Consider the following 27,053-nt stretch of genomic DNA (forward strand, 5'->3'; position numbering starts at 1 on the left):
GTGCACATCATTCAGTGTGATTGTGCTTTTTATTGTATTGTATTGGCAGTGCATATATTGAAGGTACGTATAATGTGTTACTGAAAAGGCAGTAACACCGTGGTATTTAACTGTAAAGAAAAAAACAGTTTCTCTAAAGCAAATCTATTAGGAGAGACCAGGAAGTACTACAAATACACAAAGGAAGTGATGGAAAGACATGATTGGTCCAGACAGTCCGACCACTTCCGCCGCTTTGGGCTAGCGATACACTTATCTCCCCGTCCTGTGTCAAGTAAACCTGGACTGTGTGAACTCTGTCTCCCTCAGACCAGCGACCAGACCCGGTTCTGCCTAGAGACCCAAAGGCTGAGAGGTAGGCTGAGACAGAGACCCTGAACACCACACTGTGAGGACGCCCAGATAATGTGGACATGCTAACAGAGCCTCACAGAGCTGTGCATGAAAGCAGGTGTTGTGTCGATTTGTGCCGAGATTTACATGCAGCCCGCGGGAGCGCGCACAGCATGACACCAAAACTACCGGACATTATAATGATTTCTACGGCAAATGAATGTTTAAAATAATATAATCCTCTTTTGTTGTTTGTTTGGTTGTGATAAATAATCTGAAAGCTATAGTGTACAAACGTTTGGAATCATTAGTGTTTTATCAGACTCAGTAGAAGAAGCATTTCCTTGATTATTGGTCTGAAGTGTGCAATATTTCCTTGATTAATGTCTCGTATTTCTGAGGGTGAAATCTTTGGTGTTCATTTTCGGCACGTATTTAAGCATTTCAGACAGTTATACTATTAAACTAAACTGTTCAGCCAAAATGGACCCATACATGTGCTGACAGACGCATTTGATTCATAGATCTCCAGATATAAAGTTACAATGCACATTAATTATTCGGCAGATGTATTATTTATTACCTGCTGACATTTACATCCCCACCTTTCTCAGGTCAGGTGAGTGCTCTATGTAAATCACACTGTCTAGCCTAAACAGCCCAAGATATAGACAGTACAGGCAGTGTGGTTGCACTGGGGCCCATGAGGAGGGGGCCCCATAGAGAGAGTGGGCCCTCTGACAATGCATTGGATGGAGAATGGGCTTTAATGAGTGACTGCCACTTTGAAAATATGCCTGTGTTCGGGAAAGAGCTCTCATCAAATTGAAAACCATGTCATTTGCTATGTATTGTATGCCCGTGAAAAAGGCATTCCCATCTCTGTCATGTTTATTTTACAGATGACCAATGTCAAGAAGGGGCCAATGAAAAGGTCTATGGTTGACCCTTAAATGGGATCAAGTACAACAATTAACTTGCTGACAGTACAAGTATATATGTATATATATATATATATATATATATATATATGTATATGTATTTACATGATAAACAATTTCATAATTAAAACACATTTCAATGTGCCATCTGAGGGAAGTGAACTCCTGACCTTTTGATTGACACCTCACTTGAGCCAATAGAAACTTCCAGTGCTGTTGCTATGGCCTTGATAGCCAATACGAGGCACTTTTTTTTTTTTTTTTTTTTTAAAGCACCAGGACAAAACCTTGAAAATGTGTTAAATGTTTATTTTTCTGTGATATTATTATCTACTTTGAATTTGGACTAGGTGAGGCTTCGTGATATGGCCCCATTGTGTTTTCAAGGCAAATCTTCAGGCAAAGATTTAAAAAAAAAAAATCCCTACTATTTAAGCTACCTTAAACTTAAATAACTCAATGACAGAAGCACTTACAGTGATTCTGACTGTTGGGGGAAAAACCTCAGTGTTACCTGTCAGATGAGACCATGCATGTACATGTACTAAAAATGAAACAAGAACAGCTTATTATTTACTATGCATATACCCTTTATAGGTGTTTGAGGTGAATGTAGGTGACTCTTAAAGGACCACAAAGATATTTTAAAATAACTACATTGACCAAAATCTGAGGAACTATAAAAAGACATTGCTCCATAATTCCAGACAATGACTGATGCATTTGAGTTTGAGGAGTTTAGGACATCTCTGACTACAAACATACTGAAAATCAAACATTTTTATTGTATGTCTTGACAATAATTTTGTACACATTTCCAGGGAATGCAGCCAGTGGTGTTTGGTATATTTGGAAAACTTAAAAAATAAAGAAGTTCAGTTAAAGTACAGGTCTACCTGACTTTTTTTGTCTCCCTTTACAGCTCCAATGCCCAGTTGTGTCCCGGTCAGTCCCAGGACGTCTGTGGTAATGCACTATGTCTATGTTAAACAATTCAAAATTAGGTTTTGGACCAAGCTGCATACAGCGACTGGACCCTTTCTCAAATATGTCAAGTCTCTCTCTTTATGTTTCAGGGTGGAGATGGCTCATAGAGGTAAGCCTCAGAGTTGCTAATCTAGAAGCATCAGCCTGGTGTGTATGAGAAAGATGGTATGGCACGCAAAATCCACACTCCCCTCTTTTTTATTACTGACTTGCTCTTTATTTGTTTGTTGTCACTCAACAAGAGAGAACAGAGATTCGAACGGAGCAAAGGGAAACTTTGAAATCGTTTTTTAAGGAGGGAATGACACGTGTTGGTTCACCCTTAATACCAAGAGCCGCATCAGCTACTGGTTTGGAAACCTGTGTCATAGAGGTGAGGTTGACTCTCATGCTACATATCAAAGTTTCTTACATCATTTTGCTGATTATAAATTTGTTAAAATGCACTTTAATTGATGTAAAACCATTTAAATATTTTTGTTTTCTCTTCCAGAACTGGATTGGAAACTACAGAAGGTCCTTTAAAGCTCCTTCTGAGCCGCGGCCCTCAAAGCCGAAGCTTCACACACGAGAGCTGTCGCCATACAATCTTTTTTGTAGGGACCTCCTTAGAAACAAAGGTAATAGACAGAATTTAACAGATGCTTTTAAGTCTTATATTGAAAGGTTTGTTGTTGTACATACTGGCCCTGTTTACATTAGGGCTTACAGGAGTCTTGAGAAAGATTTTCAGGATATTGTTTTTCACTCCCATGCATTCTGCTCAGAGTAATGGCAGTCTCTGGCTCTTCCACCAACAGCACGGGGTCTCTCCCTCTCCTCTTGTGCTGTGTTTATTGATATATTATGTATTTATCTCATTTTTACAGTTATTTTGTATGTTTTTAGTTGAAATATATTTGTGTTAAAAAAAATCCACTGTAAAAAGTCCAATAAATGCATGGGGTTTTCCAAAGTCAATGAGTAATCCTGTAAAATAATGGTGATCCCTGTATTGATCAAAATAGTCATGATTATTAGTTTTACCATAATCGAGCAGCCCCAGTATGAATGTTCTCTAAAGTGTTAAGCTTTCTCTCTCTCCTCTCCTTTTTCCTCAGGCACATTAAACGATATTAAGGGCAGGTGGTCGACATTAGGGGAAGACGAGAAGCAGAAATACTATCGAGAAGCAGCAGCACTGAGGTCACAAGGCCTGGCAGAGGACCTCAGCCCCGAGATGAGGGAGCTCAAAATTAAAAAGCACCTGAAGCAGTTGAAGTTTGAGGTTTGGAAAGAAGCTTAATTTGTCATTATAGTATTAGATGTAAAGATGATTAAACTGTGATGTGAGCAGTGCACTGTGACAAACAAGTGTTTAAGTGTTTATATTTAGATTCTTTTATCATTTCAAATTATGTCATCCCAAACGTTTTTTAACACATAGGGTTTACTTAATTGTAGTCATCCGATGATCTGCATACTCAAAGCATGTAATCCACATGTATGTAATGAGCAATTACACATGAGAAGACAAGCATGAGAGGTGCATAATTTCAACATCAGCCCCACATGAAAAAAGTAGTTGGTTCAAGTTAGGGCTGGGCAATATATCGATATCGATATATCGATTGATATTGTGATATGAGATTAGATATCGTCAGTAAACACAGCTAAGGTTTAGTTAATATAATCTCCCTCAGCAACTGTTTCTCATAATATTTTCACCTGTGACATCACTGATTTCACAGAGACTACCTAGAACTGTTATGAGTTGTTTCTTCAGTGTGTGTGTTGAAAGTAAATGTTGTTTTTGTCTATTTTGTGTATAATCCCTTATTTACTGTTTTTGTGGTCATCTTGTTTGACTAAATATTGTGAAGGTGTCCAAACTTGAGGCTTTGGGTGTGGAAACGGCCATTTTGTCATTTGACCGCCATAAATCCAGCTTAGAGGTGTACCAGCTGAGCAGCAAAGGAGCAAAGGACACAGTCAACAACTTTGCACTCTACTTTAAAGGTGATTTTGGTTACATTAAAATCCACAAATAGACGTCTGTAGTAGTGCAAAGATACATAATACAGTTTTAGGAAATGAAATGTTGCCTGTTGTTTAATTTGCAGCCAGCTTCTCAGCCCCAACAGCTCCTCAGCCACAACGCCAACACCAAAGATCAAGCCGCAAAACCAAAGATCAAGTAGATGTGCTGGTTAAAAAAGTGCAGGATGTGTTCAACCAAAAATATAGTAAGCATGTTTTCTTTTTATAACAGTGTAAAGAAACTGCCTAGACTTATGTCTTGATAAGTTAATACGCCTCCATGAATCAGTGGCGTTACTGTCAAACTAATAAATGATTCATCTCATGTGTCCATCGACCATAAGATTATGACACTTTAACAAAATGACAGGTCTACGGCCTGTGCACTGGATATCAACAGGAGGGGAAAGTCAGTTCTTTACATGCATGTGTGTGCCCATGTTTTTCAGAGGAGGCTGGAGGTATTGGGAGGCTCCCCTATCAGTCCTTGATGAATCAAAGCTTGAACATAAAAGTTGCCGGACTGCCCAACGGCCTCACGCTCAAGAAGCCATCCTTTTATGGAAGGAACCAATTGGAAGCCATTTTGAAAGATGCTAAGCACATTTCATTCAAAATATGTAAGTGATATTAACAGTGTCTCATGTTTGTGTGTGTCTTTTGACTCGATGCACAGTGGGTTAAATCAGAAACTAAAAATCAATACAGGCATACACGTGAGACCTTGTATGCTGCTGGGCCACTGCAAACATTTAGAACAGCTTTATTGCATTTTGTCATAGAGTCTGTATGTGTCTTTAACACTTTGTTAGGGGTGTGACATTCAGTTGGACTTTTCATGATTATAGTGGAGCACATTTTCTAAAGTCAGGCTCAGTCTACAGGGGTTTTAAAATCCTAACTGATTTTGAAGTGACACAAGGAAAAACACAGATGTTCTCTCTAATCCCAAACATGCACTCACTACAAGATTTGGAAATAATGGCTCATCACACTGCAGGATATTATTAACATCATCCTTCCAGAGGGAGCATAAATGCACTGCCTCACATGATCTCATGAGGAAGCAGATGCAAACAAAATGGAGACTAACGTGGTGCGACAACTTGCTGTAATGTTAACAATGCTTTGCAGCGAGAAAAAACAAAAGCAGAAGGCTAAATGAGTCCAGATGACAAAAGGGTCAACACTGGTTGTTTATTCTTCAGCAAGATGGAGGTGAGATTTAGGAATGGATCTGTGTAAACCTATCATTTTATTAGATAATCTGGGCTGAACATCATTAATGACCAAGGTCCCAGACCAGATTTCTCCTCAGATTGTCAGGAGGGGCTAGGAGACCTCTTAAGACCATCCTATAATTGTTGAGTTGAATGTAACTGTAGTGACTAGGGGTGTAAGAAAATATTGATACACTCGAGTATTGCGATATTATGTTTTATAATACTTTGCTGATTCTACAAAACATTGCACTGATTTTTAAATCTTGCATTTTTTTTAAATTTCTTTAACTAAACAATCCTGCAAGCCCATATATTATTTTCATTTTTTACTGATATAGTCAAATGTTAATTTCTTTGCTCAGTTTGCACAAAAAATAGTGCTACGATGTTGAAGGTAAGTGACTGTGATAAATACAAAAGCAGATCCCACTGTTCTGACTGCATAAAAAAAGTAAACTTCTAATGCATACAATTTTATGTTATTTATGCAATGACAGTTTTCCTAAAATGAGATAAAATGATTACAATATAGTGCCTTGCTTTCAGTACCAGAATATATCGCAATGTATTTTATCTTAACTCCTGTATCATGATACTTATTGTATCACTAGGTTCTCGCAGATCACAGCCTCAGGAGTCACTGTGATGGCCTGTGGCAATGGCTTTCATTGATATGACTGTGTGATTATTTTTTCCCCAGCAATGCAGGAATAGACTCACAAGTCAGTCTTTAGACGCTTTGCTTAACTAAAGATCAGAAGATCTCTGATTGTCTGGTGGCGAGACTAATGCAGGAATAATACCAGTTATTTTTTATGCTCAACTATAACTGTTCCTTTTTTGCCTCAACATATGAACCAGATGCAACACGATGCCACTGCACTGACACAGCAGAGGAGCTTTCAGAGGACATGGACGCAGAAGGTGTGCTGAGTTGTTTTTATTTTATCTCTAAATAAATATTTAACATTACACATTATTCTTTTCTAGATATGTGGCTGTGGTAATTCGACCTTATTACACAACACATTTGACCACAGTACACATTATTGTATGATGCAAATAATGTGACCATATCGTCACCTCTGTGTCACAGTTTAATGTCTTCATATCAACAGACACAGCAGACGGCATCCAGACGAAGTCATTGGAGAAGATATTAAAGGCCATGTGTAGAAATGGTATTTCTTTTTGTAAATTTAACACATTTTGAATATCTGTCACTATTACGCAGTTTTTTGGTTTATTGCTTAAAGGAGCCATATGTAACATTCAGAGCATCATACAATTTTAAGTCTGAGCCAGGATTGTCTGCACACAGTTCTCAACATGATGTTGGCTGAGCCAGCAGCGAGCAGCTATGCTAACTCAATAAACAGTGCTAACAGAAACTGGAATCTCATTACCTGTTACTGAATGTTTCTTGTTTTTACTTTGAAGATCCTCTGAAAAAAATTAAGGCCAAGTCGAAGAGAAGAGAGAAGGGAGTTCAGTCGCCAAGGTCAAGGTGAGGCATCATGTACAGGCTATATTACAAAGAGGAACTAAATATATATTTAATATATACTTTTAATAGAAAATTTTAATCAGCATGTCAGACTCTTGGATAAAGTCATCTGTGGATCAAGGAAAATATGGAAACCAATGAAATTACTCAAGTGACATACAAATTTGAAATGGAAAACTCACTTTGAACGGGCGTGTGGAGCTTAAAAGAAGTGGGCAGTGCGGCCCTAATTACCAGCAATTCATTTTTAATGAAAAATATAGATTAGTTTAGCTTTAAATGTAAATCAGTTGGATATCAGTTATAGAGAGACAGGTTTGATTTGATGAAACTGACAGAAAACCAATATTGTTGAAGAATAAATAATTGGCTTTACTGGATTAACGTCTTACTCACACCTAGTGATGGAGTATGAGGTCACAGTTTTCCAGGAAGTGTATGTGAGCATTTATAAATGAATAAATTAACAAAAGCAAGATGATGTCACACCTGCGCTGAGATGACTCAGTTTGGGGAAAAAAAGCAAACATTAAGTTGTTTCAGTTTTTCCCAGTGAAGATGTCCCAACCTGCTCCGTGTGTCAGTGAACAGGCTCCGCCTTCAACCTGTTTTCATTCATCAACCCTTAAGTCCTCAATGTTTCCATTGACAGTCAGCAGTCAACATCGATGAAGAGAGACTCATTTATGAGGTTGAGAAGTGGCATGTCTATGATCTATGATCCACATTGCATAGATCACAAAATGAACCATTCTAGCAGAGAAAACAATAAAAACTTAATTTTATATTAGTTATGAATACGTAAGTTAGACACTTGTGCGTTTGCAGAGGGAGAAATTGCAATGGTGTCAAAAAAAAAATCTCACCCCCTCAAAGATTAAAGGGAAAATAATAAAAAAATAACCACCAATTATTTAATTTCATCTACTAAAATGAAGGACATCTGTGATCCAAGCCCCTGGGATGAGGAGAGGATGGCTTCCAGTGAAGCCACAAGGTCTGCTTTAACTTTTGACAAGACCCCTGTATCTGGTATTACTCCAAACAGTGCTGTTGATGCAACCAGAACAAAGAGCACCTGAAGTGTCCCTTATAACATTTTAGAAATATTGAACAATAGTTATAAAGAGATGGGGAGGACTATAACATATAAATTAGTGAGGCAGGATCTTGTCAACAACCCTGAGATAATCCATCAAGTCTTTCAAAAAGATGATTATGGGATAAAGATGTGAATGTAAATAGGATGGTAAATTTAGGCTAGAATAGCTTCAAATTAGAATATACATTTATCCAAATTAATTCGACCAGCCAGAGATAAAGGGATTTAGTATTGACCTTTTTGAGAATTTAGATTTCAGTAGGTTTATATGTCTGTCAGTACTTTATCGACTCTTGTCTTATTTAGTGCCCTCTCTGTAATTTCAGTTTTGAGGAGATGGAGGTCACCATTGAGGACGATGATGAATGCAACAGTGTGAAGAACAGACTGTAATTTTTTTCTTTATTATACGCGATATATGTTGTATCTTTATATGTGCTTCTTTGGCACATTCGATTCAAGTATCTTTTCTTTTCTAACAGATCTGACTTGGAGAGTGATATGGAAAACGCCACAGAAACAGCTGAGCTGAGTGCTCCAGGAGCTGATAACAACTGTGATGGAGACGTCTACGTACCAGTAATTCCTCAGAGGTACCTGTTTGTCTCTGATAAAGCCTCATTTTCAAGAATCATGATCTTTGAATTACTCCTGTTTACTGTGAATAAATTGAATATAACAAACCTCCTCTTCCTCTTCATCTTCATCTTTAGATGATATCTTTATATTGGAGTTATAAAGCTTTTATACTTTTATAAAGCTTTTATAGTTGGAAGCGATTTATGTTTCCAGTATTTCCTCCCATCTTTCATTTATTTTTGCGCAAACCTCATTGTATAGAAGAAAATTAGAGCAGCAGTACAGTGGAAACTTTACAGATACACCCCTTATAGTGGAGACACAGGTTAATTTGGGCTGCACTGTCCAGAGCAACCTGTCTAATTAGGCCACACCTACATTAATGTTTTCTCACTATTTGGTTCCCAACTAGTGGGTCGCGATCCAAAAGTAGGTTGCGGGTCCATTCTGAATAAACCACGCGTGACACAAATATGTCAAGTTTGCTGTAGTGTGGGTGACTAACGGACAGCCACTTAACAGAGACAGCATGGCCAAATGCAGGACGCTGAATATATAAACCTGTGTGGACCATGAACTAATGACTAAGGAGAAATCTGGACCCTGTGTCTTGACTAGTTGGGAACCACTGTTTTGAACAGAATTTGGTGGTCTAGTCGGTCTTTTGGGCAGAAACTTGAGCCATCCTTGTTGAAACCACAAAAATCACACATAATGTGCTGAACCTTATTCCTTCACCCTCCATTACTTGTCTTTAACGTACACATATACTTAAACTGATTGGAATAACTATGATGCAAAAATGCTGAAGGTTACAAAGAGTACAAATTGGATTTTGTATATTACATAAACCAGATGTGTCAGTCTGTTGTCTTCTGTTACAGTTACAAAACATCTGAACTTAAACTGGAGTGTGAAGAAGAGGAGCTGGAGCCATGGCAGAAACACACTTTACATGTTCGCTTGAAAGAAGAGCATGATGTTGGAGAGTTGAGTATGTCACACCAAATTACTAAGAGCATGCTTGCGTTGAGGTTTTTAAACATCCAAGGACTGTACTCCTCTGAGACGGCTCAGCTGAAACATGTCATTGTATACGCATTTCAAAAAAAACTGCAATTGTTGGTTGAATAGTGATAGTTTATCATAATATTGATATTTGAGTGATATTTAGTAATATAAGAGATATTTAATTGATGGATTGAGCAAGACTACTTGACTGTCTGCATGCTGTTACACATACTCTCACCCAAAATGTTCATTTGTAAAAACGAGCTCACATCCTGTTGAAATGTGTGATTTGTCATTTTTGTATGTTCTTACAGGTGATGACCAAACAGATTGTAAACCAGATCCTTCATCTCTTCAGAGCTGGGCAGCTGGTCAGCCCACTGTGACACCTGAAGCCTGTGGCGCTGTCCACACTTCTGAGGGACATCAAATCAGCAACAACCCCGTGTCCTTATCCACTGTCCAGAGTCCTGAAGTATATGCGACATCATCTGACAAACTGCAGTCAGACCAGTCCAACTCACAGACCCTCTCTGTACCTTTTCCTCCACCGTCCTTTACTGTAATTAAACTCGAACCAAATGGAACATGAAACAATACATAATAAACGTTAATATACCAAAAGCTGTAATGGGTAAGTTCACAACTTGTTATAAGATCACACAATTTGTTGTCAAACAGAATTGTCTAATATCCAATGCACAGACTCTGGTAGCTCCTTCCACATGACGACAGTCTGGGAAACCCTGGTCACAACACCTGTTACCTCATTTTCCAAGTCCAAATAAAAAACTCCATTAACTTAAATCTTTGGTAGCAGCCAGTCACTTCCATTCCACGTCAAATATACAGGTTTTATTGTAATATATTGTACAGTGAAATAAATTCTTTAATCAAAACCCACCTTCAAGTGCTTCATTGTTTCATTATTTAAGTGAATACTGTTGCTTCACAGTTTATCAATAATATATTAAGATGTGGTAGGATCAAGTGTTTAATCTGGTAAAAGGTTTCAGGTCTCACTGTGAAGCAGCACAGAATGTGTGTGTACTGAGGGTTAACCACACTGTTCTACAAACTATTGGCTTAAATAGTGGTTCCCAAATTTTCATTTCCCCCGGCCCAACATTGTGTAACCCAATAACAATTTTTATGAACCAGTAACAATACTCTAGGAGACTAGTAATAAAATGAGCCAGATTTAAAAAAAAAAAATAATAATAATAATAATAATAATCACACCCCAGCCACCCCCTCCTGTGATAATTTAAGAACAGTCCCTAATGTAATGATAGGAAAGTTCAGGCTGAAGTGCATGTACCACTCAGTGTCATTGTGCTGTATATAGTCTTCTCAATGCATATACTGAAGATAAATGAAATATGAAATCTGTTTCTTTGCAAATGAAAATAGATAATCTAGAGAAAACATGTGGGAGAGACCGGGAAGTACTAAAAGTACACAAAGGAAGTGATGGAGAGAAATGCTCCCTGGACTCTGATTGGTCCAGACAGTGTGAGCATTTCCGCTGCCTCGGGCTAGCTATGCACTCTTCCCCCCCGTCCTGTGTGAAGTAGACCCGCACTATCTGAACTCTATCGTGTCCAGACCACCGACTAGTGCTGAAGTTGGTATCTAAACACGGTTCTGCCCTTTGACCCAGAGGCTGCGTGTAAGAGAGGTAGGCTCCAACACAAACCCCGTGCGCCAAAGTCTGGTGCAGTCTTTGTCCCAGCATCCACCTCCCAGATAATGTGGACATGCTAACAGAGCCTAGCTAATGTTGTGGTGCGGTGATCGATAATCGATAACGATTGCAGTGTGCACTGTGATACATTGGTGGTAGAAATGCGTTGACATTTTACAAATTCGATTTTTTTACTTAACACTTTGACCATGTCGCAGGCTGCATCAGTCAGTAGCACTGGGAATCCTAAATGTTAGCTAGTTAGCATTAGCTTCCAGGCTGTTGAAAAGGACCGAGATGCTAACAGCATTATACATCGCAGGTAAACGTGAGCTAGCTAAGCTAACATAACATCTGCTAATGCTAGCTTGTTGTAAATAGCAACGTTTTTATTAAGTTTATTTCAATTTTAGTAAACGTAGAGATTTATTTGGAAGGCAAAAATGTCAGCACAAAACTAAAACATCTTTCACGTTGACGCTACATTCTCGAATCATTTCCCCAAATTTTTCTTCATTGCTAGAAAACGGTTCATGCTTAAGTTTATATCCTGTCACACATTTGCAAAAAAATACAAGTAAATAATCATAGCATATGCAATTTTAAAGTGTTTTACAATTGATCTTGTGTCCTCATTTTCTGGCTTTTTTAAATCCACCAAATCTGACGCCATCTTGGTAGGAAAAGCTTTTTTTCCCCAATAAATGGACCCAATTATTTCTGATCTAATTTACTCAGAATAACCACTATACATCTCCCAGCTCCCCTTCACCTTTCAGCACATTGTTTTGGTTTCGCACACCTTTACTGCTCTACTCTCAACATTTTTTTCAGTCGCCGCAGACAGCTGTTTTCAAGGAAAAAACACTGACTGTACACTACTTGCCCACCACCAAATGACAGACCGACAAAGTCAGTGATTAGCTGGTGGGCACAGTGGTGTATTTAGCAGCTAAAGAGCCGGATGTTTGCCTCAGAAATGGATTTTGGACTTGAAACAAGTGCCAGATTGACAGAAACATGACTCATATTGAATGGAAATAGTGCTCTGTGTCTGCTTTAGGTGTAAATAGGCAACTGTTTGCCCAAATTTTGGCTGTAACAGCTCTATAAGGTGGTGTTGTCATGTCAGTGTTATGTTTGTAGCTTGATGCATTGCTCCAAGGTGGCTAAAGAGTCAACTTTGACAGGTCGAAATGTCCACTTATATTTCTTTTATTGACATTGGAGATGAATGAGAACATGTGATGTGAAAGTTGTTGCTTGTCATGATAAAACCACAGAGATCACCCAACTGTGCAGTGTTCCTCAGCTCTTTGGAGCATTTTGTGTCTCTCAGCTCATTGTTTTGGGAGTTTCGTTCTCAAATACCAGCAATTGGTAGCTTTTTTCAGAAAGTGCTGACAAACTCACTACCTGGGGCCTGTATCACGAAGCAGGATTAATGTCTTAGCGAGGTAACTTCAGGGTAAACCCTGGGTTTTCGGTCTCACGAAGCCGGTTCAGCTCTTATCGGGGTAGATCACCATGGTAACTTACTCTGAACGGCTATCCTGCTCCGGAGCAGGGTAAGTTCAGGGTTGAATCTGATCCTATAAAAAGCACCACCCACTGGCCAATCAGCTGTTCGGAAAAAAATGACTCCGCTGACAGAAATGCAGCCCAGTCATGACGGGAAGTTTAATTCATTTGATTGAGTTTGATTTGAAAGTTTATTTTGAACATTAAAAAAGAAAAGAAAGCAACAACAACAGACAATGAAAAGATTGTTCAAAAAGGAGTGGAGAGAAGTTGAAATTTCATCCCACCCCTTCATAAGAAAGAAACTGATCATTTGCAGACACTTAATAGCACCATTAATTAGTGCCAACATTTCTTTTGTTGGAGGAAATGATCCCTGTTAAAGATAATGGACCTAATTGACAGCTTTGCTGCTGGAAGTGTGGAAAGTAGCCTATCATGTCTACACTTCATGGTGTTTGAGGGATTTTCCTTTTTGTTTTTTAAAGAGGGAGACTAGGTATATTTTTGTGCAGCTGTTAATTTCTAACACAACTCAATATCAGGATGATTTTATTCAGACTATCAATTTGGTGTTGATATGATTTAATTGTGGCGTCAGCTTTAAGCTTTATTGTAGCATATATAACGTTATGACAAAGAAGACCAATTTATCAGACGCAGTGATGTTAGACGATAATTGTAATACACGCAATTCATCTGTGCAGCATTGATTTCATGGGATTCAAGGGTGTGATCAGTGTCAGATGTACAGGTACAGGTACTGTAGCTACTTGAACCAGTGGTGAGCAATTTAACCTACACATAATTTTATTTGCTACCTTGTTTTGTCTTGATTTTTCCCTCTCTCCTCCTCTATTTCTTCTTTCCTCACCCGTTTTTTTTCTTCTCTATTATGTGATTCCATTGATGTTTTGACAGGGGAGTTTCTTTGGTAAGCTTTTAGTGGCTTCTAACCTCTCCGGCACTTTTCTTTTTTTAATCTTGTAAATTTTATACTGTCTGTTTTCAACATTATGTGCAAATAAACTAATCTAAACTAAAACTAAACATTATTCATCCCGTTATGTGTTGCCACGCATGTTTCCTCCTCCTGCAGCTGCCATGGTGTTGGCCTTTTCTCTAATGTTGCTTTCCTCCTCCTCATATTTTAGTAGAATTAATCTCTGATCCTCACATGAGAAATACTTTTTTTTCCCCTTACGTATGGCGCTCTGTGAGGACGCTCAGTGATGCTGCGCTTCTCTCATGATTGTGATTGGTCTGCTGCATGCACGTTCACGGCTCTTGATAAAGCAACCCTGGGTTGAGTTACCAAGTTGATATCCAGCGTCGTGATACCGATTATCCTGATTGCCACTGTTAGGGTTAGTCAACCCAGGATAGGTCTGGGTAACCCAGGAAAGGTTGATCTCACTTCGTGATACAGGACCCTGGTTAGCACCAGACAATGGAGAATTAAGATAAGTCTATGATATTCGTGTCTTGAGTTGTTCAGGACCAAAGCAGAGCTGGAATGGGATTGAAAAGAGGACTTACCTTTATCAGGTGGCCAGAAACAACACTATGGACGAATGCTGATATAACTGTGTTTTGTGGATGTGTCAGAATCATATTTTATTGGCCAAGTATATGTACGTCTACAGGGAATTAACTACAGTTTTTTGTTGCTCTCAGTGTGCTTACAGGGTTACACAAAACATACATGTTGTGTATCAGTACTGTGGGAAGTGAGCATTGAAACAGTTTCAAATATTCACAATAGATAGGTATCAATAAATCGATATTTTCAACACTCATTGATACCCCGTTACCAGCTGCTATTTCTTGCTCTCTCGTATTGTTAATGTTTAACATACATATATGTAAACACTGTGAATATACTGTGTATTTTGTAATATTTATATATCAAACTATTTCTGTCAGTTGAAAGCTAGAATAGAGCAAGGAGTGCTGGTGGAATAAAAATAGGATGTATACATGTCTATATACAATGCATACAGTGTGTTGTTGTTTTTTGACAGTGATGACATGTACATGTTTGCATTGAAACTTTAAAATATATAATGTGTCATTTTTAGGTACAATGAATTCTTTTTTTCTGGTAGTTTTGGTATAAATAGGCTGTTTTCTAACATGTTATCCAGAACAAAAATAAGAAATCAGATTGACCAATCCAAGATCCAAGATGCAGTCTTTTCCACAGCAGATACTATGACCTGTTGTAGTAAGAAAAGCACAGGTGTTTCTGATAACTTTGATTATGTGCCAGTGTGCCAGCATCCTGAAACCAACACAGCTATCTGTTGTGTCTCCTTGCCATGTGTAGTGCTTAGGCCTACAATGTTGAAGCTTAAAGTGTCGAGTAAGATGGTAAAAACATTGCGTTTTCTGATTGTAAATGTATAAAAAAAATTATATAAAACAAGATCATTGCTACTGTTTCATTATAGAGTCAGTTAAATAGACAGACCTACTTTTTTACCCTGCTTGAGATTTTTGGTTTAGTTTTTTTTTTTGCTGTATTAGTAAAAGATGCTGCATGAAGTAGCGCTCAGGTTGGCTGAATATTATGTTTTTCCGTTGCAGGTCCACGATGTCTGAACTTTTTATGGAGTGTGTCGAGGAGGAACTGGAGCCGTGGCAGAAACAAGCTCCTGAAGTTCATTTGATAGATGATGATGATGATGACGATGAACCCATCTTCGTAGGAGTGCTCTGTATGTCGAAGCACATTTTAAATATATTAATGTGAAGCTTGTCGACACTTAATTTTGTTGATGTCTTCGCTCCACGAGCAAAAGTCATTGTGTTATTATAATACGATGTATACGTAGTTCAGAATCACCCTCTGCTATTTAGAAATACATAATATAATATTGGCTCAGTATTAATAGTCTATAATCAAATTAACATTCGTTTGAATGAATATTTAATCTTTTTTTGTTTGCCTGTCCTCCAGCTTGTTGCACATTTTCTCTGTTAAGGCCCAGACACACCAAACCAACACCAAAGAACTAGGGTGGATGAAGGCCAACTGTTGCGTTCCCTTACGTTGCCTGTCTCTCAGCCAAAAAGTTGCACTTGAATACACTGCAAAGACTACATTCCAGCCTTTAATGGATAGGACAGACAAGCGTGAAGGGGGGAGAGAGAGGGGGAGTGACCTGTAGCAAAGGGCCACAGGCTGGAGTCGAACCCGGGCCGCTGCGGCAACAGCCTTGTACATGGGGCACCTGCTCTACCACTAAGCCAACGACACCCCACTTGACTTTAGTTTTGTTTGCTTTTCTCACTTCTATTTCTCCACTAGTGCACTGAGCTGAACTTCTTATCAGAGTGCTTTCTCTCACCAACGGGCTCCGCCGATTCAACATATTGAATCAGCTGACAAAAAGCTGACTAGGGCCCACTAGTACCAACAGTGTGGGACACACTCTCACCAACGTTCCGACATTGACCAATAGCTGACTGTTAGCTCGGTGTGTCAGGGCAGTTTGTTTTAGGTGTACTCACATATAAACACAAAATATCCTGTTAAAGTCCTTTTTGTCCCTTTTGTATTTCCTTACAGCTAATAACCAGAAAGATGCCAAGCCTAAACCTTCACCTCCTCAGAGTGCAGAGAAACAAGACATAAAGCGTCCTGCTCCCAAGTCTGCCATTGGTGCCTCACCAATAATGCTGCCCTTGAGTGTGGCTGGAAATGCAGTGAATACTGTGGTACCCAGTCTGACAACAGTGACCCCCCAGCCTGTTATTGTCAATAACCAGGTATTTATGGTGTTAAAATTATTTTTGCAAATAATGTGCAGTAAGAACAGATACCTGTTAAATGTGGATTTATTCCTTTTTTGCAGGGCTTCATAGTCACTTCTCCGCAATTGGCAAACAGCAGTGAGTTTATTGCCTCTCTTGGGAGCCAGTACCCTCCTGGGACTTCATTTACAATTGTACCAGGTAAACCTGCGTATAATATACCTCTGAGGAGTAAACCTTCTTTCCCCTCTCAGCGGTGCTTTAATTATGTAATAGAAAAGCATCTATCTGAAGAGTTTGTCTGTTCTGTCTTTCAGCTGGTCAGCAGCAGCTTTTTCAGCAGGTCTCCCCAGCCACGGTAATACCTGGTGTTGTCCACCGGCCTCAGGTGCAACAAATCAGCAACAACGTTGTGACGTTGTCTAACGTCCAAAGTCCTGCTGTGTATTCGGCACAGTCTCACCAACTGCAGCTCAACCGTTCCAATCCACAACCTCTTCAGACCTTCTCTGCGCCTGCAAAGGCCAATAACAATAACAAAGGTAATTATCTTTTCTGATGTAATATTTTAGGCTTACTTCACCACACAGATCAATCAGCTGGAAAAAAATTATCGTATTGTCTTGGATTTCATCCAGATCCAGTCCTAGTCAAACGAGGATTACCACCACAGCCAGTAGACAACGCAGCAAAAAGAGCCAAGCTTGATATAGGTACGTTTCTGTTACTAGAGTAAGTTAATGATGAAGTTTTGTAATCCCATTACTTTAAGCAAAGCGTCAACCTAATCTTAGTTCCTCTTGTGTTTTAATGGCTTGTCAGTCATAACATCCAATTGTTTTTTTGTAGTGCCAACAAAAGTAATTCTCCCTTTGGATAATGGGTATATGAAGAAAAAGTGCCCAAAGTGTCAAGAAGAATTCCTTACACAGGAGGCCCTGAAATTTCATGTTGTGGTGAGTAAAAATGCCTGGGGAATAATGTGTTAGAGGGGAAATTAACATTAAGATTTGAAAGATTAGTATCCACAAAAAAACACACAATGGCATATCACACTGTTTGATCATTAACACTGTCAAAATTATTTAGTCGTCAGGTTTGTTTGCTTTCCACAAGCCTGTAATGACATCAGATCTTCAGTTTAGTGCCAAGCACTCAGGCATCCGTTCTTTTTGCTGTGTTTGCCCCATATCAAACATTAACATGGCTTATTTATGTAATATATCTCTTAATTTCAGAGCTGCTGCGCAGTCGTGGAATGTACATCTCCATCAGCCCTGAACGCTGCAAACAAGCGCATCATGCTGGTCTCAGATTTCTACTACGGCCGGTTTATGGGAGATGGGATGAAGAAGGAACAGAAGACCAACACCACGTTCAAGTGCCAGAGCTGTTTAAAAGTTCTCAAGAACAATATCAGGTATGAATGATCATGTGTTTTCTTTCGTTTATTCATTTTTTCCGTAACCACTTATCCTGTTAGGGGTCGCAGTGGGGCTGGAGCCTATCCCAGCTGACATTGGGCGAGAGGCAGGGTACACCCTGGACAGGTCACCAGACTATCACAGGGCTGACACATAGAGACAGACAACCATTCACACTCACATTCACACCTATGGCCAAAATACAGTCAACAGTTAAACTGCATGTCCTTGGACTGTGGGAGGAAGCCGGAGTACCCGAAGAAAACCCACTTTTATTTGCTTGTTAGACACAGCACTGGACCGGTTTTCATAAAGTAGGTTGGAAAACGATAGACAACACTACAACTATATAGATTTTAAAAAATGGTGAAGTTTCACTTTGACAGCGCTTGGCACTCTGCTGCTCCATCTGTGCTCAGAGTACGCTCTGGCACAAGAGAGGGAGAGAGAAAACGCAGCTCCAAAAAAATCTAAATGTTGCAGCGAATGCTGATATTGGGGCAGTGCGCCATAAATAAATGTGTGGAAAACCGTGCTGTTGAGACCTCTTTGAGACCAAGCTTGTCTGAAACTACATACAGTCGTTAATATGCTCTCAAAACACAGACTGGGACTTGAAGGACTTGGTGAAGAGAGATCTGTCCAGTGCCAGTAAAGACAGCACGGACGTCTTCCTTGACCCTCAGTGCAGTTTTCCTCTCAGATGGATGACAGTATCGGACCGTTTTCCCTCATGGGCCTAAAGATGAAAAATGACTGCTAGTTTAGGTGGCGTAACAACTGCTCCTTTGATTAAATAACTTTGCCTCAGAACATTGCAAAAAAAAGCTTCTGTAAGCTGCTTTTAATGGGGAAACACATTTGTACTGCAGCCGCACTCTCACAGCGGAGGTCATAGTTCATCCACATAAAAATTTCTATTAGGGGAGCTGAGACAGCAGAATGTGCCGGCTGAAAAATGGGCTGTGCCTCGTCAGGGCAGCAATGGCAGGTAGCTGTGGAGGTGCTAGGTGCAGACGTGGAGCACTACATCATTAGGCAAAACAAAAATCTGTGTGTAATTGCTGATATTATAACGGCCATTATACATGCTTAGAAAGTGAGGTGCAAGGAGAATACTTCATTTATCTTTAAAACCTTTGGGACCTGGACCATAACCACTGCATGCACACATGAGTATTAATTTCTCCCCCACTGCTTGACATTGGTTTTGTTTTAATGCTTCTATTTTCTCTTTTAAAAATGGAAATATCCCTCAAATTACTGTAGCCTCCTGCATAAATAGATAATGCGCTCACCTTTGTTGTGTGTGTGTGTGTGTGTGTGTGTGTTCAAGGATAATGTTACAATCTGTTAATGAGGTTTTGTGATTTTAGACATGCAGTGTTTGTTCGCCGCTAATTTTCTCAATTAATTGGCAATTGTTTTGTCTATGAAATTTTTAAAAGAAGTGCTGACAAAATGGCCATTACAAGTCTAGACAGCCTAATGTGACCTCTTCATATTGCTTGCTTTGTCTGACAGTCCAAAACCCTAAGACATACAATTCTCGATCTTACATGATAAAGAAAAGCAGAAAATAATAAGATTTTAGTCACTGAAGCCAGCAAATGTTGTTGATTTTTACATTAAAAATGATTGAAATGAGTAATAAAACATCCACATTTTTGCAGATTAATTTTATGTTGATTGACTTGATCGTTTTTGCTTTATTTGAATTAATCCTGTTAATGACATCACTATTTAATATCTTCAATGTACAGGAACAGCTTTTTGGAAGGTGTTGGCACCGATTCCATGACAACTCAGATTAGAATTGAGCGATATATTGATTATAGTCAGTGTATCGCTTTCTGTTTCATGTGGGATGTATAGAATGACCATATAGTAAATGTCAAGTATAAATTGTCTTGTCACGTTTTTAAACTACTGGCATGAGACTGGATGTTTCAGTTCTCTCGCTGTCTCCTATGGCTCTCTCCTTCTCACCAGCACAAAAAGAAAACAAAAAGACTCTTAAACATGATGTGTCACACGCATTCCACAACCAGACAGACCACTCTTAGGTCTTAGGCAACAGTGTGTGAGCAGGCAGTATGTAGTTCAGAGGAGGTTTCAAAATCTTGAGATATATCACGTATCTCGACATGGTCTTCAAATATCACAACATTATTTGTAGGCCATATCATCTGTCCCTAACATTCAAATGAAAATCACTACAGTAACAAACAGGCTCAATCATGGGTTCCTTATTTAACATTTAAGTGACTTTTCTGTGCCCTGTGTGTGTCCGTGTGTTCTATCTTGCAGGTTCATGAATCATATGAAGCACCACCTGGAGCTTGAAAAGCAGAACAGCGAGAGCTGGGAAAGCCACACAACTTGCCAGCATTGCTACCGACAGTACCTGACTCCATTCCAGCTGCAGTGCCACATCGAGAGCGCCCACAGCCCAATCGAATCCTCAAGTATAACATAATTGTCTATACGGCTCAATGTCACATGACAGTTTCCTCAAACACTGAGTGGCCATTTGTAATTTTTTGTCTTTCCTTTTTAAGCCAACTGCAAGATATGTGAGCTGGCGTTTGAGTCAGAGCAAGTTCTTCTGGAACACATGAAGGACAATCATAAGCCCGGGGAAATGCCCTACGTCTGCCAGGTCTGTCACCTAAAGTTGAGCTGTGTTGTGGTTTTAATGTTGGAAAACATTCACTCACACTGACATTCTGTTTTAATGATTCCACAGGTCTGCAACTACCGGTCCTCCTTCTTCTCAGATGTGGAGACACATTTCCGAAGTGTCCATGAAAACACGAAAGACCTGCTCTGTCCCTTCTGTCTCAAAGTTCTCAGAAGTAGTCATATGTACATGCAACACTACATGAAACATCAGGTACAACACTGCATCTTATCAAGTCTATGTAAAGCTGTTACAGTGTCATTTAGAAAAAAACGTAGATGAGGAGTCATGGCTGACACAGAGCAATGTGTGTTTGACAGTTTACCGTAAATTCTTCTGATTGTAAGAAATGTCTTTGCAAGAGATTGAACTCACTATTAGTTTGCACCATTAGCTCTAACTCTAAGGTTGGATTGATTTGGTTGTCTGCCCTGCACCTCACTGTAATACATAAAAGGCTGACAATAAAACCAGCTTCTCTTCACCTGCCCTGAAGGAGCAATAAATACGGTGGAGTTAGAACCAAACAAAATTAATTGCTGCTCTATTAATAGTAATGAAAGTATTTTCTTTCACACCAGTTAAATTCTTTCAGTGATTTCAAATGAAACATTTCAGCAATTAGCCTCTGGTCGCATCACTTATTAATCACGTTTTTGTGTTTCTACACTGCAATGTTTTTTCTTTTTCAGAAAAAAGGGATCCATCGCTGTGGAAAATGCCGACTGAACTTTCTCACCTACAAGGAGAAACTGGAGCACAAGACTCACGTCCACAAGACTTTCAGAAAGCCTCAAGCCCTGGAAGGCCTTCCTCCAGGAACAAAGGTCTGACCTGGTCATAGCAAGATCTGGACGACATTTGTTTTAGACCTTTTTAATGATTCTTAGATTGATACAAGTTTAATTCAGTGCATATTGTGTTTTCTTGCCAGGTGACCATTCGAGCATCCCTCACGGGAAAGACACCCTCATTGCCGACCTCCCCTGATCGTCCGAGCTTTACTGTCACTCCAGAAAGTTTCAACCAGCAAACCAAACCTCCAGTCAGTGCGTCCAAGTCTAAGTCAAACTACTCTGCAGCAGGAAAAGCCAAGGCGACTCAGAGCAGCAAGAAGCAGAATTGCCGGACCAGCAAGCACAACCTGGCACTCAGGAATCTCAGGTTGTAATCTGAGCGTTTTCACACTGTCAAAGACTCTACAGCAATAACTTGATTGATTTTTATAAAACCACAGAATTATTTGCTAATAGACCGAATTACGGTGACGTTGTGCTGATAACAGATATGAAAAATTGGCACACTTGTTGTTGTCATTTTCAGCTGTACGTCTGCTCAGCGCTGTTTGATTTTGATGTACAGTATGTAACGCTAAGGCAAGGATTTTCTACCCGGAGGTTATTGTAAATAAACACTGTGACTCATTATACAGATGTTTAGTACGTATTAGTGTGTATAGGTTGGTAACTACTTTCTGTATGGTAAATGACCTCAAGTGATGTCACTTGAGTCAGCATTGGTTTGGTCTGAGGATTACAAATTTGAAGATGGAAAAAAAGTATGGAGAGCGTGGAGCTGGGAAGAAGTGAGCTTATCAGACCTCTGTATCCTGCTCCTCATGTTGAGACTTTATGAATGGAATGAAACAGAATAAGAGTAGAGCTGACATTCCCATTCAGATCAACATAGCAGGATTGTCAGAGCAGCAGCCATTTTTATATGTACTGTTGCCATTGCAATGGTTGTAGCGGGCTAACTTCTGTATAAACAAACCAACTTGCGGCAAGTCTTGAACTCCCTGAGGTGAGGTTTAGCAGCAAAAACTAAGCAATCCCTTATTTTCAAAAAATCACTGTAACTGTTATTTCCCTGTTTATTTTGTTGCAATTAATTGCATGTTTGTTAGAACGTGATGTTACTGTAGCTGCCTCCGAAGAATGAGTGCCACTGCTCAGAGGACAGCTCAGAGGCACAGATAGAAGTGATAAAAGGCGTGTAGATCAGCATGTTTTCACTTCTTCAAACTTAGTGAATTAAGGATTTGTTTTGACCAAACTGGGGTTGGTGATTTTGGGAACAGTGGACTAGCAAACTAGACGACAAACGAGACTAACTAAGACAGTGTTGGTGAGTTTTATCTCGTTTCTGTCGATGTTGAATGAATTGTTTTTCACGAGTTATCAATGCAATTGAGCTGAAGATAGCCTTCATCTGGTAAAGGAGAGAAACTTGTATTGGTGTACTTTTTTTTTTTTTTAAGATTTTTTTGGGGCATTTTTTTAAGCTTTTAATCGATAGGACAGACAAGTGTGAAAGGGGGAGAGAGAGGGAGTGACATGCAGCAAAGGGCCGCTGCGGCAACAGCCTTGTACATGGGGTGCCTGCTCTACCACTAAGCCACCGACGCCCCGTATTGGTGTACTCTATTGTATTCTTCTGTTTGATAAGGAAAACAGGTGAAAGAATAGGCCTTAACACAGCTCTCAAACTAGTGAATGTGACTTTACGGTCCCAGTAATGTGTGTTGTCACCATAACCACTAACAACAATCACAGTTTTCTTTTGTACTACTCAAACTACCTTTCTATTTATTCTGTTTCTATGTCTCAAAAAATTGTTTGAACTCTTGAACATGCATGTGGCTCAAAAAACTTGGATCTTCCCCCCTTCAAAAAATAAATAATCTATAATCTCTAGCCTGTCCAGCTTTGGGCCCCCTGAATCATTCAGGGCCCCATCCCACCCCACCACTAATGTTGAGCCCCACCCCCTGGGTATTTATGACAGGGTGGGATCAGATTAATAGACGTTATTAAAGCCTCGCAGGACACAAAGTAGCTAATTGCATTTTCAATTAATTTTCCAGACAGTCCTCATTAGGCTGGCTAAAAATAATATGGTGTAGAGTAGATAGAGAGGGATTTCTTTCTTTAACAAACTAATGAGTGTGATATTTGGTTAATTGGGCTCAGCAATCAAAAACAATATGCTGGAGTCAGTCACGTGATACGGGCCTTTAGGAAGATAATGCAGTGGTGTAGTGAGGAACCTGCTGGCCTCTCATTGCACAATTAAGAAAAGTAATTATATACAGTTAAAATAAATGACAACAAATTTCTAATAATTCTTTCTTTTCAATGTCTTAAAATCTGACTTGAGCCATGAAAAGAAATGATTTTCAATGTTTAAATATCTTTGTGTTTTGTGCTCTGTTTTATTTCCAAATATCAGAGTCAATGGAGGGCGGTACACGTGCATCGAGTGCAACGGACAAGTTGACGACTTCTTTTCTCATTTCCCAATGGCTTCAAATTGTGGTGCGTGCAGATATCGGACAAGTTGCAAAGTCTCCATTGGTAACCACATGATCAAGTGAGTACAAATTTGAATTGAATTAATATTTGTGGCACTTTATTTTAGGCCCACTGTATTTATCTAATTATTCTTTTGTTGGTCTTCGTTAGGTTTCATAGCACCATAACCAAAAACAGATTTTTGAAAATGGATTACAAGAGGAATTCATCTGCATTAAAGTAAGTGTGCTTCATAAAGTCTATCAAACATTCAGCCTTAAATACAAAGTGTTTCCTGTTTGAAATTGGACATGACAGACAATTTTGTTTTTCCCCAGATTGACGCTGGTCTGTCTCAACTGTGACCTCCTTGTGGATGCATCAGGCGGTGACCTGATGACCAAACACTTAACTGATAGGCCCCATCACATATGCAAAGTCATTCAGGAGAGAGGTATGTTTTTTCTTAGTACGACCACCTGATTAATAGCTGGTATTTAGTGTGACAAGTTTCTTGAAAAGGTTTGTCTCTTGTTTTTAATCCAGCAGATATCAAAGCCAAAGATCGATTGTGAGTAGAAACTACTTGTCCTGATTTATCAGACAATCTTTAATCTGTAGGAATCACTTGACAGTGTCAAAGACCACAGAACATTTACTGAATTAAAGTCCACCTGAAATTAAATTGCATGTTTTATTCTGCTTCAGCATACAAATCAGGTCTGTAAATCCAATTTCCTGTGTTCTCCTTTAAGAAAAAACTCTAAAAGAAAAGGGGTTGGTTTCACAGTGGCGCCCCCTGTCCATGCATTAACCAGTTGGGCCCCATCTACATCCTTACCTATGTAGGTGAAGAACTTGTTTTCATACAGCCAGTCAAACTGTTTCATTCTGACCATATATGCAGGGAGCGTTAATGTTGATGCTCTAGCAGTCGTCACATTGACAAACAGCCAGGCAGCGGTGTGCACAAATTTCTGCAACAACACAAAGTTTCAGTAACAAATGTCAAGGACTGCTGTTTAATATTGATAATAGCTTATTGCTAAAGGCTGCATGTAAATCTAAAGGATGTTTTTGTTTCATGCAGGAGTCTCCTGTCCAGGCAGCCAGCAAAAGTCATGTTTGTCTTGACACCACCGTCCGATCAAAAACCAAAGGAAATGGACTTAAAACCAGCTGAAAGCATCACATCTGAAAGCGTCATCTCTGAAAGCGCCACATCTGAAAGTGTTACTCCCGCCGCCGTTGAGCCACCAGAACCAGAGCCAATGTTGCCAGCAGATGATAAGGAAAAGGAAAAGGAATCCGCAGAGATGAGTGTCAGTGAAGGTACCTCTGAAGGAGAAAAGCAGGCGTCACTTCCCGCTTTGTCATCTTCCTGTACATCAGAGGACGTTTTAGACCCCTGTGAAGAGTCAGTGGGTAACTCAGAGAGCGCAGTTGTCAAAGAGGAGCTCCCTGAACCCGAGGCTGAGGAACAACAAACTAAAACAGAATGAACCTGTACATTGACTGAACAATGCATATGACACGAGAAGACTGCACAGTTATAGATTTAAGAACAACTGCTTCATCTGTCATACCTCAGCATTGTTTCTTTGTCTTTGTTTGGCGAGTCCATTTTAAAAACCATGAAAAATATTTTATCAGATTTTTTTTTTTTTACTCTTCTGTCGAACTTTATTGCCTGAATAGATTAAAAGTATCTTTGTATTTATGAACAAAAATACGTCACCTAAAGTCGTCATAGCTGCCCTATAACCTATATAGTGAAAGAATTTGCATAGTCATACTTTTAAACATCAGAAATTAAACTTAAATGACTGTGGCTCATTTTATATTTCTTAAAGATTTCACAAAGTGGTTGATGTTGGCTGTAAGGAAACTCCATCTGCCATAAAGAGGACAGTTTTTGGCTTCCTGATTGTCGATGTCAGCTCAGATCATGTTTGATTTGCTTAACTGAGAAAGATGAACCCGTTTTTGAATTTAAAAAATCAACACGGTGGCACAGCAAATAAATGCTCATGTTCTCTGGTGATTTATTGATGCAGTTTAAAAGGTAACTTCAGTGCTTTAACCTGGACCCTGTTTTATCAGATCTTTGTGTACAAGTGACTAATGGAGACAACAGCTTCATTAAACTGGTCCAGTATTTAGCGAGAGTGTTGCAGCCAGCAGCGCCAAAACAGGCTGCAGTGTAACCACTTGGGTCGCTTGGTACGGTCAATTTACATCCACTAAAGGTGGTTGTTTCTGCCACTTACATGCTGAGGTTATTATTTTAAATGTCTGATAATATCATGTAAAGAATCCTACAGAGATAGACATTTTTGTTAAAGAATAGGATCATTTTTGTAAATCCAGAAAAAGCCCCCAAATCCCTATCAGCAAACTCCCCAGACTCCATTTAAATAAACAGTAATTTAGTGTGTGTAGAGCCGGCATATTTTCACATCTAACTCAGTTAATTTGGGGTTTATTTAAACCAAACCAGAGCTGGTGATTGTTGGAATAGTGGAAAGTCAACCCAAGATGGTTTTTATGAATTTTATTTTGTTTTTGTCAACTTTGAATGAAGTGTGTTGTACAATGATAAAATGACTGTTTATGTAAATGGAGTCTGGTGGGTTCTGGTGATAGCGATATTGGGGCTGTTTCTAGTTAAAGAAAAAGGATGGAGCAAGGGCCCGTTGATGTTACATTGCAGCTTATTTTCAGCGGTCTAGCTCAATCCTGGACCTGTTTCATTGGAAAAGAGGGGTCCAGGTTGAAAGATGACGAAGTTACTGTTTAAATTCCCTTTGCAGTCCGCTTAAAAGTCAAAATACAAAAACACACTTCCTACTTCCATCAGATTAAATTCACACTGGTATCTTGATTTAAGATGTTTTTAAGTCATCATCAGGTCCTCGGTTTTTACCTTCCCTTAATCTGTGGTTTGCTGTCATTCTATAACCTTTAAATTATGTTTTATATGC

General features: G+C 39.2%; 2 protein-coding genes across 6 annotated transcripts; both read left to right on the forward strand.

Moving 5' to 3' along the window:
• The first annotated feature begins 215 nt into the window (after nucleotides 1–215).
• On the forward strand, nucleotides 216–10,602 carry LOC117254614 (uncharacterized). The gene is made up of 16 exons (XM_033622977.2): nucleotides 216–355; nucleotides 2,197–2,240; nucleotides 2,351–2,370; nucleotides 2,504–2,634; nucleotides 2,755–2,881; nucleotides 3,362–3,528; nucleotides 4,124–4,259; nucleotides 4,364–4,486; nucleotides 4,730–4,900; nucleotides 6,365–6,427; nucleotides 6,622–6,684; nucleotides 6,944–7,010; nucleotides 8,439–8,501; nucleotides 8,595–8,705; nucleotides 9,576–9,685; nucleotides 10,017–10,602. Exons 3-16 carry the CDS (start codon nucleotides 2,358–2,360, stop codon nucleotides 10,292–10,294), a joined length of 1,623 nt encoding a protein of 540 aa, XP_033478868.1. The 5' UTR covers nucleotides 216–355; nucleotides 2,197–2,240; nucleotides 2,351–2,357; the 3' UTR covers nucleotides 10,295–10,602.
• A 630-nt stretch (nucleotides 10,603–11,232) lies between these two features.
• On the forward strand, nucleotides 11,233–25,717 carry znf280d (zinc finger protein 280D). Of its 5 annotated transcripts, none has more exons than XM_033627426.2 (19): nucleotides 11,233–11,383; nucleotides 15,500–15,630; nucleotides 16,485–16,684; nucleotides 16,771–16,870; nucleotides 16,987–17,211; nucleotides 17,308–17,382; nucleotides 17,519–17,625; nucleotides 17,908–18,089; nucleotides 20,404–20,561; nucleotides 20,655–20,755; nucleotides 20,843–20,989; nucleotides 21,469–21,603; nucleotides 21,711–21,940; nucleotides 24,008–24,148; nucleotides 24,241–24,309; nucleotides 24,408–24,523; nucleotides 24,616–24,640; nucleotides 24,825–24,914; nucleotides 25,160–25,717. In XM_033627426.2, exons 2-19 carry the CDS (start codon nucleotides 15,507–15,509, stop codon nucleotides 25,569–25,571), a joined length of 2,637 nt encoding a protein of 878 aa, XP_033483317.1. In that variant the 5' UTR covers nucleotides 11,233–11,383; nucleotides 15,500–15,506; the 3' UTR covers nucleotides 25,572–25,717. The 5 variants fall into 5 exon arrangements, with proteins under 5 accessions (XP_033483317.1, XP_033483327.1, XP_033483338.1 ...); XM_033627436.2 differs by having other exon boundaries at nucleotides 24,619–24,640; XM_033627447.2 differs by lacking the exon at nucleotides 24,825–24,914.
• The last annotated feature ends 1,336 nt before the right edge of the window (nucleotides 25,718–27,053 follow it).

Source organism: Epinephelus lanceolatus, chromosome 2 (assembly GCF_041903045.1).
Source record: "Epinephelus lanceolatus isolate andai-2023 chromosome 2, ASM4190304v1, whole genome shotgun sequence".
Lineage (NCBI taxonomy): Eukaryota > Metazoa > Chordata > Actinopteri > Perciformes > Serranidae > Epinephelus > Epinephelus lanceolatus.